At 43.8% G+C, this 12,230-nt stretch overlaps 1 protein-coding gene across 1 annotated transcript in view; it reads left to right on the top strand.

Moving 5' to 3' along the window:
- The window catches only part of LOC101526509 (S phase cyclin A-associated protein in the endoplasmic reticulum), a 238,417-nt gene that overhangs the window by 23,868 nt on the left and 202,319 nt on the right, over nucleotides 1-12,230 (top strand). The window contains exons 9-13 of the mRNA XM_058665271.1: nucleotides 757-912; nucleotides 4,018-4,160; nucleotides 6,753-6,834; nucleotides 8,746-8,898; nucleotides 9,691-9,798. Of these exons, the coding sequence (XP_058521254.1) occupies nucleotides 757-912; nucleotides 4,018-4,160; nucleotides 6,753-6,834; nucleotides 8,746-8,898; nucleotides 9,691-9,798 (642 nt within the window). The remainder of the gene's footprint in view (nucleotides 1-756; nucleotides 913-4,017; nucleotides 4,161-6,752; nucleotides 6,835-8,745; nucleotides 8,899-9,690; nucleotides 9,799-12,230) is intronic.

Raw genomic sequence — 12,230 nt, forward strand, 5'->3', positions numbered from 1 at the left:
AGGTACGCATTGGAGAGGAGCTCAGGTTACGAGTGGGCCTGGACCAGAGGGACTCTGGTGTGGGATGTGGGTGTCTAGTGCGCAATGCAAGCACACCTATTGAAATGTTAGTCTGCAAACTACAGCAACAGCAAGTAAAACTGTAAATTGGCTTCTGTAAGAATCTTAAATTGCTTCTTGAAGATACTTTGAGTGGCAGATTTCTAATCAGTTCTTATTAAGATCTAGCAGTTTGATAAATACAAAGGATTATTACCTTTTTTTTTTAAGATTTATTTTTATTACAAAGTCAGATATACAGAGAGAGGAGGAGAGACAGAAAGGAAGATCTTCCGTCCGATGATTCACTCCCCAAGTGAGCCGCAACGGGCCGGTGCGCGCCGATCCAAAGCCGGGAACCTGGAACCTCTTCCGGGTCTCCCACGTAGGTGCAGGGTCCCAATGCATTGGGCCATCCTGGACCGCTTTCTCAGGCCACAAGCTGGGAGCTGCATGGAAAGTGGAGCTGCCGGGATTAGAACCGGCATGGGCCATATGGGATCCCGGGGCGTTCAAGGTGAGGACTTTAGCCGCTAGGCCACGCCGCCGGGCCCTATTACCTGTTTTGAAGTAAGTGTTGAAAGGTAATAAACCCATTGTTCACTTCTTCTTGCCATAAGCTAATACTATTATATAGTCTCTTGTGAAATTTCTCATTTTTGTGATGTATTCTGGAATCAATTTGATTTGTACGAATCCCTTTTTGTCTTGTTGCAGGTTAATGAAATTGCTTTTATAAACACCCTTGAAGCCCAGAACAAGCGACATGATGTCTTATCAAAGCTGAAGGAGTATGAACAGAGACTTAATGAGCTACAGGAAGAACGTCAGAGAAGACAGGAAGAGAAGCAAGCCCGAGACGAAGCTGTGCAGGTTGAGTTTATTGGCAGACCTTTTGGGGGGGTTGGGTGGAGTGGTGTACCCGTCATATCCTAGACTGTGGCTGAGGTGCTCCAGATCCCTAAGGGAGTAAATCACAGTTGGATTTTCCCAAGAGCACATGACTTACTTACCTCAGCGCTGTTTGAGGATATTAAGCCTGGTTGCCAAGGATACCATTTACTCCTCAGATAGGAAATCAGTGTCTTGGGCAGTAGATGGGAACAGGATAGAATGCTATCAGTGGAATCTCTCGCTTCTTCCGGATGAAGGACCAAGCCACTATGGGCAGATTCTCTGTTCTTCTCTAATTGGGTCACAAAATATGTTCCTCTCCTCCCGGTAAAACAGGTGTGTTTTAAAACCAGAATCTATCACCTTAAAGAACTGAGCAATCTTTATTCTTATAACAGGGGCACTGGTAATGATATTGCCTTTATTGGGCAGTATCATCAGGTACATAATGATTTAGTTTGTAACTTGTGCAGCAAACCTTAAGTTAGTTACCCATTTCCAGATGGGAAGAAAGGTTAAGGCATAGGTGTTTTGCTATTTATAGTCTGTTTTACAACTTCCTTGGTGAAATGCTTTGTCAGTGGGCTCCCTTAAAATCTGACATTTTGGTGTCATCCTAGAGATGGACTGCTTGGGGGTTCTTATCTTCATGCAGGAAAGACCTGGGACATGAGATGGAGAGGAGTGGTGTATGAGGCAGTTAGGTTGGCACCCCAATAGACCAGGTGGGTCTCTCAGGAAAGGGCTGAGTGCAAAATCTGTGTGCACATTGGGGTTTTTATGGACGTCAGGGTGGGCCCCATCTCTTTTCCCTTCCTCTCACTTCTGAGGCATTGTGAGTAGGGGAATTCTCAAAACTCCTCCCAGGATCTTATCAGCAGTGTCACTAGGCCTAACAATCTCCTTGGTGCAGGAAAGGCGGAATCCCCTTGACACCAGCCAAACAGGGTTCCTGAGCATGTGTGATGACTGCCGGTGTACTGAGGGCTTGCTTCCCACTTTCTTTAATAAGTCTCATTTTCTTGCCATTTTCCTCAGTCTCTCTTACTCAACATAGGTTCATGTTTACCGCACTATCTTAGCACAAACAACAAATTTGCAATACTCAGATATAAATGCAGACATGGTAAATTGTGACTGGTATATAGTCACACAGTGATCATTTTACTGAGTTACTGCAGTTCATTTGTTGTGTTAAGCTAAAGGCTACAAAGAACAGATGTCTGTGTTATTGAGGAGACTTAAATGAGAGTATTTCGAAAAATTTGTGGGAAAATAGAATTAAAAGATTGAGTTTATTTTGATGGAAACATTTTTAAGTCCATGCATAGCTAGCTTTTTGATAATAAACATTTCCCACTTATAAAAAAATTATCTCCAAATAACTACATACTTTTAATTCCATTTTTTCTGTAAACTTTTGATGTGCCCCAATGTTTAAAAAAAATCTTGACCCACTAAAATAAATATATGTTTTTAAGGACTTATTTATTTTTTATTGGAAAGGTAGATTTATAGAGTAAAAGATCTTTGTTCTGCTGGTTCACTCCCCCCAAGTGGCTGCAACAGCTGGAGCTGAGCCCATGTGAAGCCAGGAGCCATGAGACTTTTCTGGATCTCCCACGAGGGCACAGGGTCCCAAGGCTATGGGCCATCCTCGACTGCTTTCCCAGGCCACAAGCAGGGAGCTGGATGGGAAGTGGAGCAGCTGGGACACAAACCAGCACCCATATGGGATACTGGTGTATACAAGGCGAGGACTTTTTAGCCACTAGGCTACCACACTGGGCCAATTCAGGTTTTATAACTTTTAATAAATTTGACTATAAGAAAAATGTTTTCTTTAATAAGGAACATTTTCTCTAATAGATATAAATTTTTTTTATGTTTGCAGTTTTTGAAATTACATGTAATGAAATGAGTTTCCACAGATATTTCTTAGCCATGAGGAACAACTACGAGTAGTAGGCTTCGGGTGACTTCCACGTGTGCCAGTGTCCAATAGTGTGTCCTCCTGAAGTCAGGGCATTGCCCCAGTTCCCAGCTCCTTCACCCTTCCACCACCACAAGAAAGAGGAGAAGGGGACAGTGGAAGAAAGATCTTTTTTGCTTATTTCTTCAGAATTTTTTTTTGCCTTGATGTAGATAGAGCTTGTTGGGAGGCCAATGAACTGTTAGAAATGACAGAATTCCTTTTCACTGTTTGATGAGCAAAAGCTTTATTTATTTACTATCCTCTACTGAGTCCTAAATATGGCCGAATATTGGACCAAGTACCTGCCTATATTTGTAGCTTAGTTCTCACAATATGCTAAGATTCTTAAAGTGATAGGTACCAAAGCACAGATCAGCATATTCCATACGTATGGGACACAGGGTGTCAGGGAGAGGATGGGGGAAGCTCGCCGAGCTTGGATTGAAAGAGATGTGTCAGTACAGCCAGTGGCAGAGTACTGCTCCTGGGTGGAAGTGTGCGCAGTTCAGGTTGAAGTTCACTCTGTTCTGATGAGATGTTGTCTGCCTTAATGCGGCTGCTGCTGGTAATACATGATCATTGAGATGTTACAAGGGTGCTTCCAGTAATTCATGGAAAATAGAATTATCAGGTGAGCTTATTTTGGTGCTAAAAATTCAACATCTGTGCATTTTATAATTTGAAAACATACATTTAAAACATGTCATGATATAAGTATGCTTTTGTTTCAATTATTTTTTTGTGCCACAATGAAATTAATTTGACTTTTCTCTGAACTTTTTCAAGTGTGTTCATCCCACATTGCCAGACCTTGTGGCAGATGCTTTCCATTTATTTTCTGTTCTTCTCAGCACCCTAAGAAATGTGGACTGTTGTTACTTATCTTCCAGAACATTGTTCTCATTATTTTGTGTGGCACTGATAAGCACCATGAGAGGTAGATGTCATTCAGTTTTTGTTTGAACTCTGGGAAGTGGTGCAGCCAGCAGGAAGCCAGGGATCTGATCAGTGTGGCTTGAATATCATGTTTATGTCCAAGGTGTGTTGATCTTTAATGATTGACATTGCATGCGTAATTCCAGTGTCTTCTAAAATGTTTCTGATATCAGGAGCGCAAGAGAGCTCTTGAGGCGGAGCGGCAGGCCCGTGTAGAGGAGCTGCTCATGAAGAGGAGGGAGCAGGAGGCCCGGATCGAGCAGCAGAGGCAAGAAAAGGAAAAAGCCCGTGAGGATGCAGCCCGGGAGAGAGCCAGGTAACCGTCATGCCGTCCTGACTGCCACAGAGTGAAGATCCCAATCAGGACGTTTAAGATGACTGCTTGCTGTCTGTGGAGTTTTAAAAAAATAGTCACAATTGCAGAAAGATACTACAGAAATATACTACATTTTGGTTTGCAGGAACTGGACAGCATCCTTAAGAGGTAAACCTGTTTGGGATTTTCTGTTGCCTGAGAAACTTGATGTTTTCAGATGCTTTGGTTAAAAAAAAAAAAATGCCTTGTAATTGTGACTGGCTCAAGCACAAGAGAACTTGGGAGAGGATGCCGGGGCCATACTTGAACATGGTTCTTATGGCCAGAGCTTTAATGGACATTAGGCAGTGTGTTATCCGGTCCAGTCACGATAAGTGATCTTCAACCATGGCCTCATTTCAACTTTAAGTTTGAAAAGACACAAGAAAAACTAATAGGTCGGTGCCTTAAGTTCATCTTAGTGATTTGATATTTCTTGACCCCTTAATGGATCAAACTTGTGAAAAGATGCGAAAAGAGACAGCAGCGTGTGTCCGTTGTCCATGATAGTAACAAAAACCTTGGCGACATTGACATGACTGTGAGCTAAGTGAGTTTTCTTTGTGTGGAGCACCTGTTCACAGTTTTGTCTCTCTCCGTTAGGCTCTCTTGTTTCTTAATGATATTTAGGGATTATCTTTGCTGAACACCAACCTTTGTCAGTTGATAAATTGAAAAAGTATTTAGAGGCCATGTCTCACCATTTGTCTCCTTGTGACATCTCCTGATGAACCTGGTTCTTGGTGGTAGTGTAGTACAGCTGGATGAACTTGGAGATTTGTGCCTTTTGGTCTTCTCTGTGAAATCCCTTTCTAACTACTAATTTCCCTAAGTTTATTCTTTTATCAAGTATTAAAGGCTTTTTTCACTAAAGTAATTAACTTTATTACGTATTTGGAAGCAGGAATCCTGTTTCTTTGTGGTCACACACTGGAGCCAGGAAGCAAACCCAGACACTACAGTTTGGGAATCAGGCATCTTAACAGCTAGGCCAAGCACCCTGTGTTTTTCCCTCATTGGTATGCAAAACTTTTTTTTACATAAACCAAATTTTCATATATGCATGAGTTTGTGGGCTCTGAGTTCTGATCCATCATCCCCCTTTTCTGTATCCTCTGACTTAATTTCAAAGCTTCCTGATAATGTTTGTCATCTGATTCTGTCTCTCACCTTATTTTTTTTTAGGATTGTCTAGCTGCCTTGTTACATACAAGTTATAAAATCAGCTTGCTCAGTTCTTCATTGAAAAAGAAGCTAAAATTGTGGTTGGAATTGCACTGAATCTATAAATTCTTTTTTTTTTTGAATTTATAAATTCTGTCAAGAGAGATTGATTTTTTATGTTGAATGTTGTGATTTATAGATGTACTGCTAACTGCTGTGCTGCTGATTTAGGTCTGTAAAAACCATCTGTAGGAGTGGGTGCTTGGCCCAGCTGGGGAGGTGCTTGGCCCTAGCAAGGGGAGGAGACTGTGGCTCCCTGTTGCTGTCTGTGGCTTGTGTGTAGACTCAGTTTGCCTTGCCTGCTCTACCTGGCTCCTTGCTCCATCCCTCCAGGGAGTGAACTCCCAGTAGCCTGGTAGAGTGGGAAAAACATGTGAAGATCCTGTTTCTTTCATTTATTTATTTTTAAAGATTTATTTGTGTTGTCAAGTCCTTATTATCTGGGACTTGAACCAGTGCTCTGGTTTGCTGTGCTGTAATATGGACCCCCTGATTCCTATTTCTTTCAAGACTTCACTGATCTACTTACTTTCATTCCCAAGCATTTTTTAAGAGTTATTTATTTTTTTTTGAAAGTCAGATTTTACGGAGAAAGGAAGGACAGAGAAGGTCTTCCACCCACAGGTTCACTCCTCAAATGTCCGCAGTGGTCAGAGCTGAGCTTTTCTGAAGCTGGGTACAGGGTTCCAAGGACCTGGGCCATCCTCCACTGCTTTCCCATGCCATAGGTAGCGAACTGGATCGGAAGTAGAGCAGCCAGGACATGAACCGGAGCTCATTTGGGATGCTGGCACCACAGGGCAGAGGATTAGCTTGCTGTGCCACCATCCTGGCCCCATCCTGAGCTCCTATTTTTTTTTTTTTTTTGGATGGTAGAATAGCCCTGCTTATTTCCTCCTGAAATCTCATGTTCAACTTTCTCAGGTTTGCCGTTCAGTTTCTGAAATGCTTCCATAGTTTATGATCATTTCTTCTATTCCCTTTGTCCTATCCCTGTGAGTTTGTCTTTTGCATTCCTTTCTTATGGTTTGGTGGGTTTTTGGAAGGGAGTATAGATAAGTGTGTGTGTTTTTTTTATATACCATGTCCCAGAACTTGAATTTTAAATTCATGCCTGGTTTTGGAAATTCATTTTCATAGTTAATGACCTTTGTTGCCTCCCAGCCATTTTAGTGAGCAGTATACATGGCACTTGGTAAGCATTGAAGAGAAAAAGAAAAACTATGATCTTAATAATGTGTCTTCTAGCCTTAAATAATGTGTCTTCTAGCCTCCGGAGGTTTGTTGCTTCCAGCAGCTGAGTCCATACCTTCCCTTCTCCCCTCACAGAGACCGGGAGGAGCGCCTGGCAGCACTCACAGCTGCTCAACAGGAGGCCATGGAGGAGCTGCAGAAAAAAATTCAGCTGAAGGTCAGCATGTTATGTATTTTTAATTTGAATTTTTGAAGCTTTCAAACGTGAGACATTTCATCTGCAGAACACAAGTTAGAATGAATTTGCATTCTTAATTTTTGGACTACAAGGTTTATAAAATTTGGCTATAACCATTTCTAACTTAGTCATAAGGCAGTGTCACTGAAGGAAAAAAGGAAATGCCAGTTTTTACTAAGCAGTTATTAATTATTGATGGCTGCTGTTAGACTCTTGCTACTCATGGATTCTAGAGGTAAACTAAAAGTTATTTCTTAGTGTTTGTTTTCCTCAGTTCCATTGCTTATACACAATGGTAGTTTGAGGGATTATGATAAAGTAATATTTGCTAGGAAGTTTTGCTGTTGTTACCACCCGTGGGCAGTTTCTTGCAGCGTGAATGGAATTGCATCCCAGCTATTTGGGTGTTCGTTCCTTGCAGGGTCAGGACCCTGACTATGTGGTCCTAGGTGTGTCTTCATCTTAATGCAGCAGTTGGTTATGGAGCAGGCATCGGGATGCAAGGATGAGCGAGACATGATGCTAGTTTTCCAGAAACTCATCATCTAATGTGGGAGGCAGGTGCCTAGCGAGCATTCCAACAGTCAAGAGTGTCATGGAATACTCTGGAAGCTTGGGGGAAGACACAATGTCCTGTGAGGGACTCAGAGGTTCAAGAAGTGAGGTTAGAGCATCATTTCTGAGCTGGATCTTGATGAGTTGGGTAGGTGTGATGAGGTTTTGGGGAGGCCACTCAGCTTTCTGACCTAAGAGGTGGCTCTCCCACCCCACCAGATATAGTCCCCGGGGATGTGGGACAGCTAGACATGGTTAAGTGAGGCCCTAGTGGACCTTTTCTCCCTGTGGGTAGTGTGGGACTTCATCCAAGTACTGACATTTCCTCACAGTGTATTGTTGGAAATGCTTCCCAAAGTGGACTATGGGCAAATAAATGATACAGTCTGCTTGATTCATTGTGGCATAGTGCACGCTGATGTGCCAGAGGTGCTGTAACACTTCTTTATTAATTTACACTTAAAAAAAATTCGACAGAGCTCTCGTTTGCTGGCTCACTCCCTGGAGCTGGGAGCTCAATCCTGATCTCCCCACTGGGGACCAGGGACCCAACCATGAGGGCCGTCTCCTGCTTCCTTCAGGGTGCCAGTGACAAGCAGCTGGGGATGAAGCAGGGTCTGCAGTTCAGGAATGCTCCTGATGGAATGGGGGCACCCGAGACGGCGTCTCAGCATGACTAAGGCCACGTGACTGGCTTTGTGGCTCTGCAGAATTCTACGCAAAGATCTGGGAACTTACTGTTTTGCTAGTTTATTTGCTCATGGATCCTCTCGCACAAAGTAACCTGTTACGCACACACTATCGGCAACATCACTGTGCATACGGGAGATTTTCAAGATTTCGTGTTTAAAACCTGTGAGTTAGCATCAAGAGACATTCTCCCATTGTTTTTTTTGTTTGTTTTTCTTTAAAGATTTTTTATTATTATTGGAAAGCCGGATATACAGAGAGGAGGAGAGACAGAGAGGAAGATCCTCCATCCGAAGTTTCACTCCCCAAGTGAGCCGCAACAGGCCGGTGCGCACCGATCCGAAGTTGGGAACCAGGAACCTCTTCCGGGTCTCCCACGTGGGTGCAGTGTCCCAAAGCCCTGGGCCGTCCTCGACTGCCTTCCCAGGCCACAAGCAGGGAGCCGGATGGGAAGTGGAGCTTCCGGGATTAGAACCGGCGCCCATATGGGATTCCGGGGCCTTCAAGGCTAGGACTTTAGCCTCCAGGCCAAGCTGCTGGGCCCTCTCCCATTGTTTTTGAAGGTGTAGTAGGGCTGGCACTCTCACATGCTCCTAGTGTAGTTGGAGTACTTGGTCAAAGTCTGACACTTGCCTCCCAACACAGCATGATGAGAGCATTCGGAGGCACATGGAGCAGATTGAGCAGCGGAAGGAAAAGGCCGCGGAGCTGAGCAGTGGACGACACACGAGCACCGACGATGCCCCCAAGCTCACCCCTTACGAGAGGAAGAAGCAGTGCTCTCTGTGCGGTGTGCTGGTAGGGCCATTGTGTGTCTTGTGGGATGTACTCTCTGAAGTGCCTAAAGCTCATCCTGAGGTGTCTGGCTAGTGCCAGGAGTTTCTTCCATGATGTGGTTGAAATGTTAGTGCAACACATATTGTCAGCGTTCAGAGGGGCACTGCACTGAATGCCTGCCTGCTGACTGGCGGCTCAGCTTACGCCAGATCGAGAAAGGAAAGCGGTGTCCTCAGTGCTCTGGCACAAGCCCTCCAGTGTAGAGGACGTGAGTTCCTGTCACACTGACTGTGATAGATAGTAGCCTTTTTGGGTCATGGGTCTTCTAGAGGATTCTCAGAACTGTATTCTAAAGGAAAGATTAAGATTGATTGATTCATTTGAAAGTCAGAGTTACAGCAAAAAGGAGAGACAGAGAGGTCTTCCATGTACTGGTTCCCTATCCAGATGGCCATGAAAACCAGCACTGGGCCAGACCAAAGCCAGCAACCAGGAGCTTCATCTGAGTCTCCCATGTGGGCACAGGGGCCCAAGCACTCAGACCGTCTTCTGCTGCTTTTCCCAGGCTGTTAGCAGGGAGCTGGATTGGAAGTGAATCAACCAGCTCATCGTTTGGCACTGCTATGGGATGCTGGCACTGTGGGTGGTGGCTTTACTCATTACACCACAGCGTTGGCCCCTGAGGAAAGTAGTTTTAAGCCTAATGTGTAAATACTGTAAGTGGTCTCAGTTTGTGTTTATTGGATTAAATGTGTAAGTTTTAAAATTAGATAAAATGTTATCAATTATATTGCTTTAATTTTGTACTTTTAGATTTCTTCAGAGGTCTATCTTTTTAGCCACATTAAAGGAAAGAAACACCAGCAAGCTGTGAGAGAAAACAGCAGCATCCAAGGACGAGAACTTTCGGATGAGGAAGTGGTAAGCTTTGCTTTTGTTGATTCATTGTTACCTAGGAATCCTTTTATAAAGAATTTCTTGTTTATAGGGATTGTTATGACCATTTGAAACTGCACTTAACCCTAACAGCCACTACACTAAAGTATAAAAGTGGATTATGTTGGTCAATGTAGTAACAAAGGATAAAATGTAATTAGGATTACTTATATAACTTCTGTGTAAGAAGAGGTTATGGTAGTTGATATTTTAATAATGCAGTAACAGAATTACTCTGATGTCTTAGTAAAGGGTTAACAATAGAGCTTTTTCTACGTAGAGATAATGTTGAGTTAATTATCCATTGAAAACTTTTGTGGAAATGCATTATTTGCTCACCTACTTTACATTTTTTACACAGAATGTGTATTAATAATTGCTGGACAGAGGGTTATAAATATTTTTCATCCATTATAGAGCCTTGGCTGACACAGGTAGACAAAAATGTTCAATTTGTGGGATCTGTTGATAATAAAGTTCTAAAGCTCTTCAAGATTGGGAAATTTGTGTGTGTCAAGCACCTTTTTTTTTTTAAAGATTTTATTTACTTATTGGAAAGTCAAAGAAAGAGACAGGTCTTTGATCTATTGGTTCACTCTCTAATGGCTACAACGACCCAGGCTGAGCCAGGCCAAAGCTAGGTGCCCAGAGCCACATGGGTGCATCCACATGGATGGCTATTTCCCAGGCACATTGGCAGGGAGCTGAAGTGGAAGTGGAGCAGCTGGGACATGGACCAGGCCCCAAATGGGATATTAGCATCACAGAGAGCAAGCAGCTTTACCTACTATGCCACAACAGTAGCCTCTGTCAGTCATTTTTCAAAGGATGAACCAGTAGATGGAAGATATCTCTCTCTCTCTAACTCTGGTTTTCAAATAAATAAGTATATCTTTTTAAAAAATCATAACTAAGAACCTGAGAAAACCTTGTGGCTCCTGCAAGAACAGTACTGTACATGTTGAACTTACAGTGTGTATATAGTACCTTGCACCCCTTCCTGCTGCTGGCCAGTCTGATCCCTGCCAGACTGTAATTGACTGCTTTCTGAGACTTCCAGTGCCTGCCAGGTCCAAGACCAAGGGACAGGGCCACAGTGGGACTCAGGGCTGTGCATCGTCCTGTTACTAGAAGGGAGCACTCATCCCTGGGGCCTCAGTGGTCGGCCGTTTCCTGAGCCAACTGGGCTCCTATTGGGTGGTTTGGGTGAGGACTCAGCGAGGCGGGGGCTTTACTCTGGGTGTAAGCCTTTCAGGGCAGGGCATGATCCTCAACCTGCTTCCCTAAGACATTTCACGGCGCAGCAGTCTCTCCCCAGTTTCTGCCACTGACCCACACAAGAGGGGATGTAACACATGGATGCTGAGCTCGCTTCTTTGTGGTTCCCTTCTGGCACTTGACAGACGTGGAGCCCCAGTTCTGTCTGTGTCACCATGCGCTGTCTGTCTGCCAACACCTGGCCCCACAGTGTGAGTGTGCACCCCACCTGTGGCCTCTCAGGTCCCAGCTGAGCTGCTGCCGAGGGCCTGGCAACACTTGGCTTGATCCATTTCATGTAGCTGTTGGAGCTGGAAGAAAGGGCTGGTGCCAGCTAGCTCCCTGCAGGGGAAAGTGTGTCTCCCATGTTTAAGTCCCATGTGTTTACATTTTGCATCATCCTGGATATATAGTGAAGGCTTTTAATAAATGCTCATGGCGTTGACTTGCATTGAATTGAAAGGTTATTCAGCAACACAGTTTAAGAGAGGCATCTGGATTTTTCTTTTGTGAATACCAGGTGTTCTAAACACAGTAACGTGGAAAATGGAGCTAATTATTTAGTTTATGTCAACTACTATTTTTCTTTTACTCGCGTTGCTTGTTTCTTTAAGAGAGTGGTACCGAATTTTCTTTTTCACTTGAATTTTTCACAATTACCCGTTTTCTACTTGAGTTTCCTGTTTAGAACTGAAGTCTTGTGTGCAGAAGAGCCTAAAGTTCATGGGAAAATGGAATTAGAAAAATGTGAATTTTTCCATGAACCTATTTGTAAGGTTCTACTTATTTATCTGTTTAAAAGGCAGAATGACAGAGAGAGGAGACGAGAAAAAGCTCTTGCACCCACTGGTTGACCTCCCAGATGGCCTCAATGGCCGTTTAGGAGCCGGGAACCTGGAGCTCTCTCTGGACTGTCTGTCTCCCGCTGCCTTCCCAGGCATGTGCTTAGCAAGGTTGCTGGGTCGGCAGCAGAGCCGCTGGGACTGGAAGCAGTGCTCCAGGGAGGAAGGTTGGTGTCACCGGTGGTGGCTTAATCCACTGCATCATATGGACGTCCCTCCATGGACATTTTGAAGCCCCTTTATATCTGTGCTCCACTTTTGAAAATATTCTTCAAAATCTGCTTTTTACTATCAGTAGAATAATTTTCATTCTAAATG

This window comes from Ochotona princeps, chromosome 6 (genome assembly GCF_030435755.1).
Source record: "Ochotona princeps isolate mOchPri1 chromosome 6, mOchPri1.hap1, whole genome shotgun sequence".
Classification (NCBI taxonomy): domain Eukaryota; kingdom Metazoa; phylum Chordata; class Mammalia; order Lagomorpha; family Ochotonidae; genus Ochotona; species Ochotona princeps.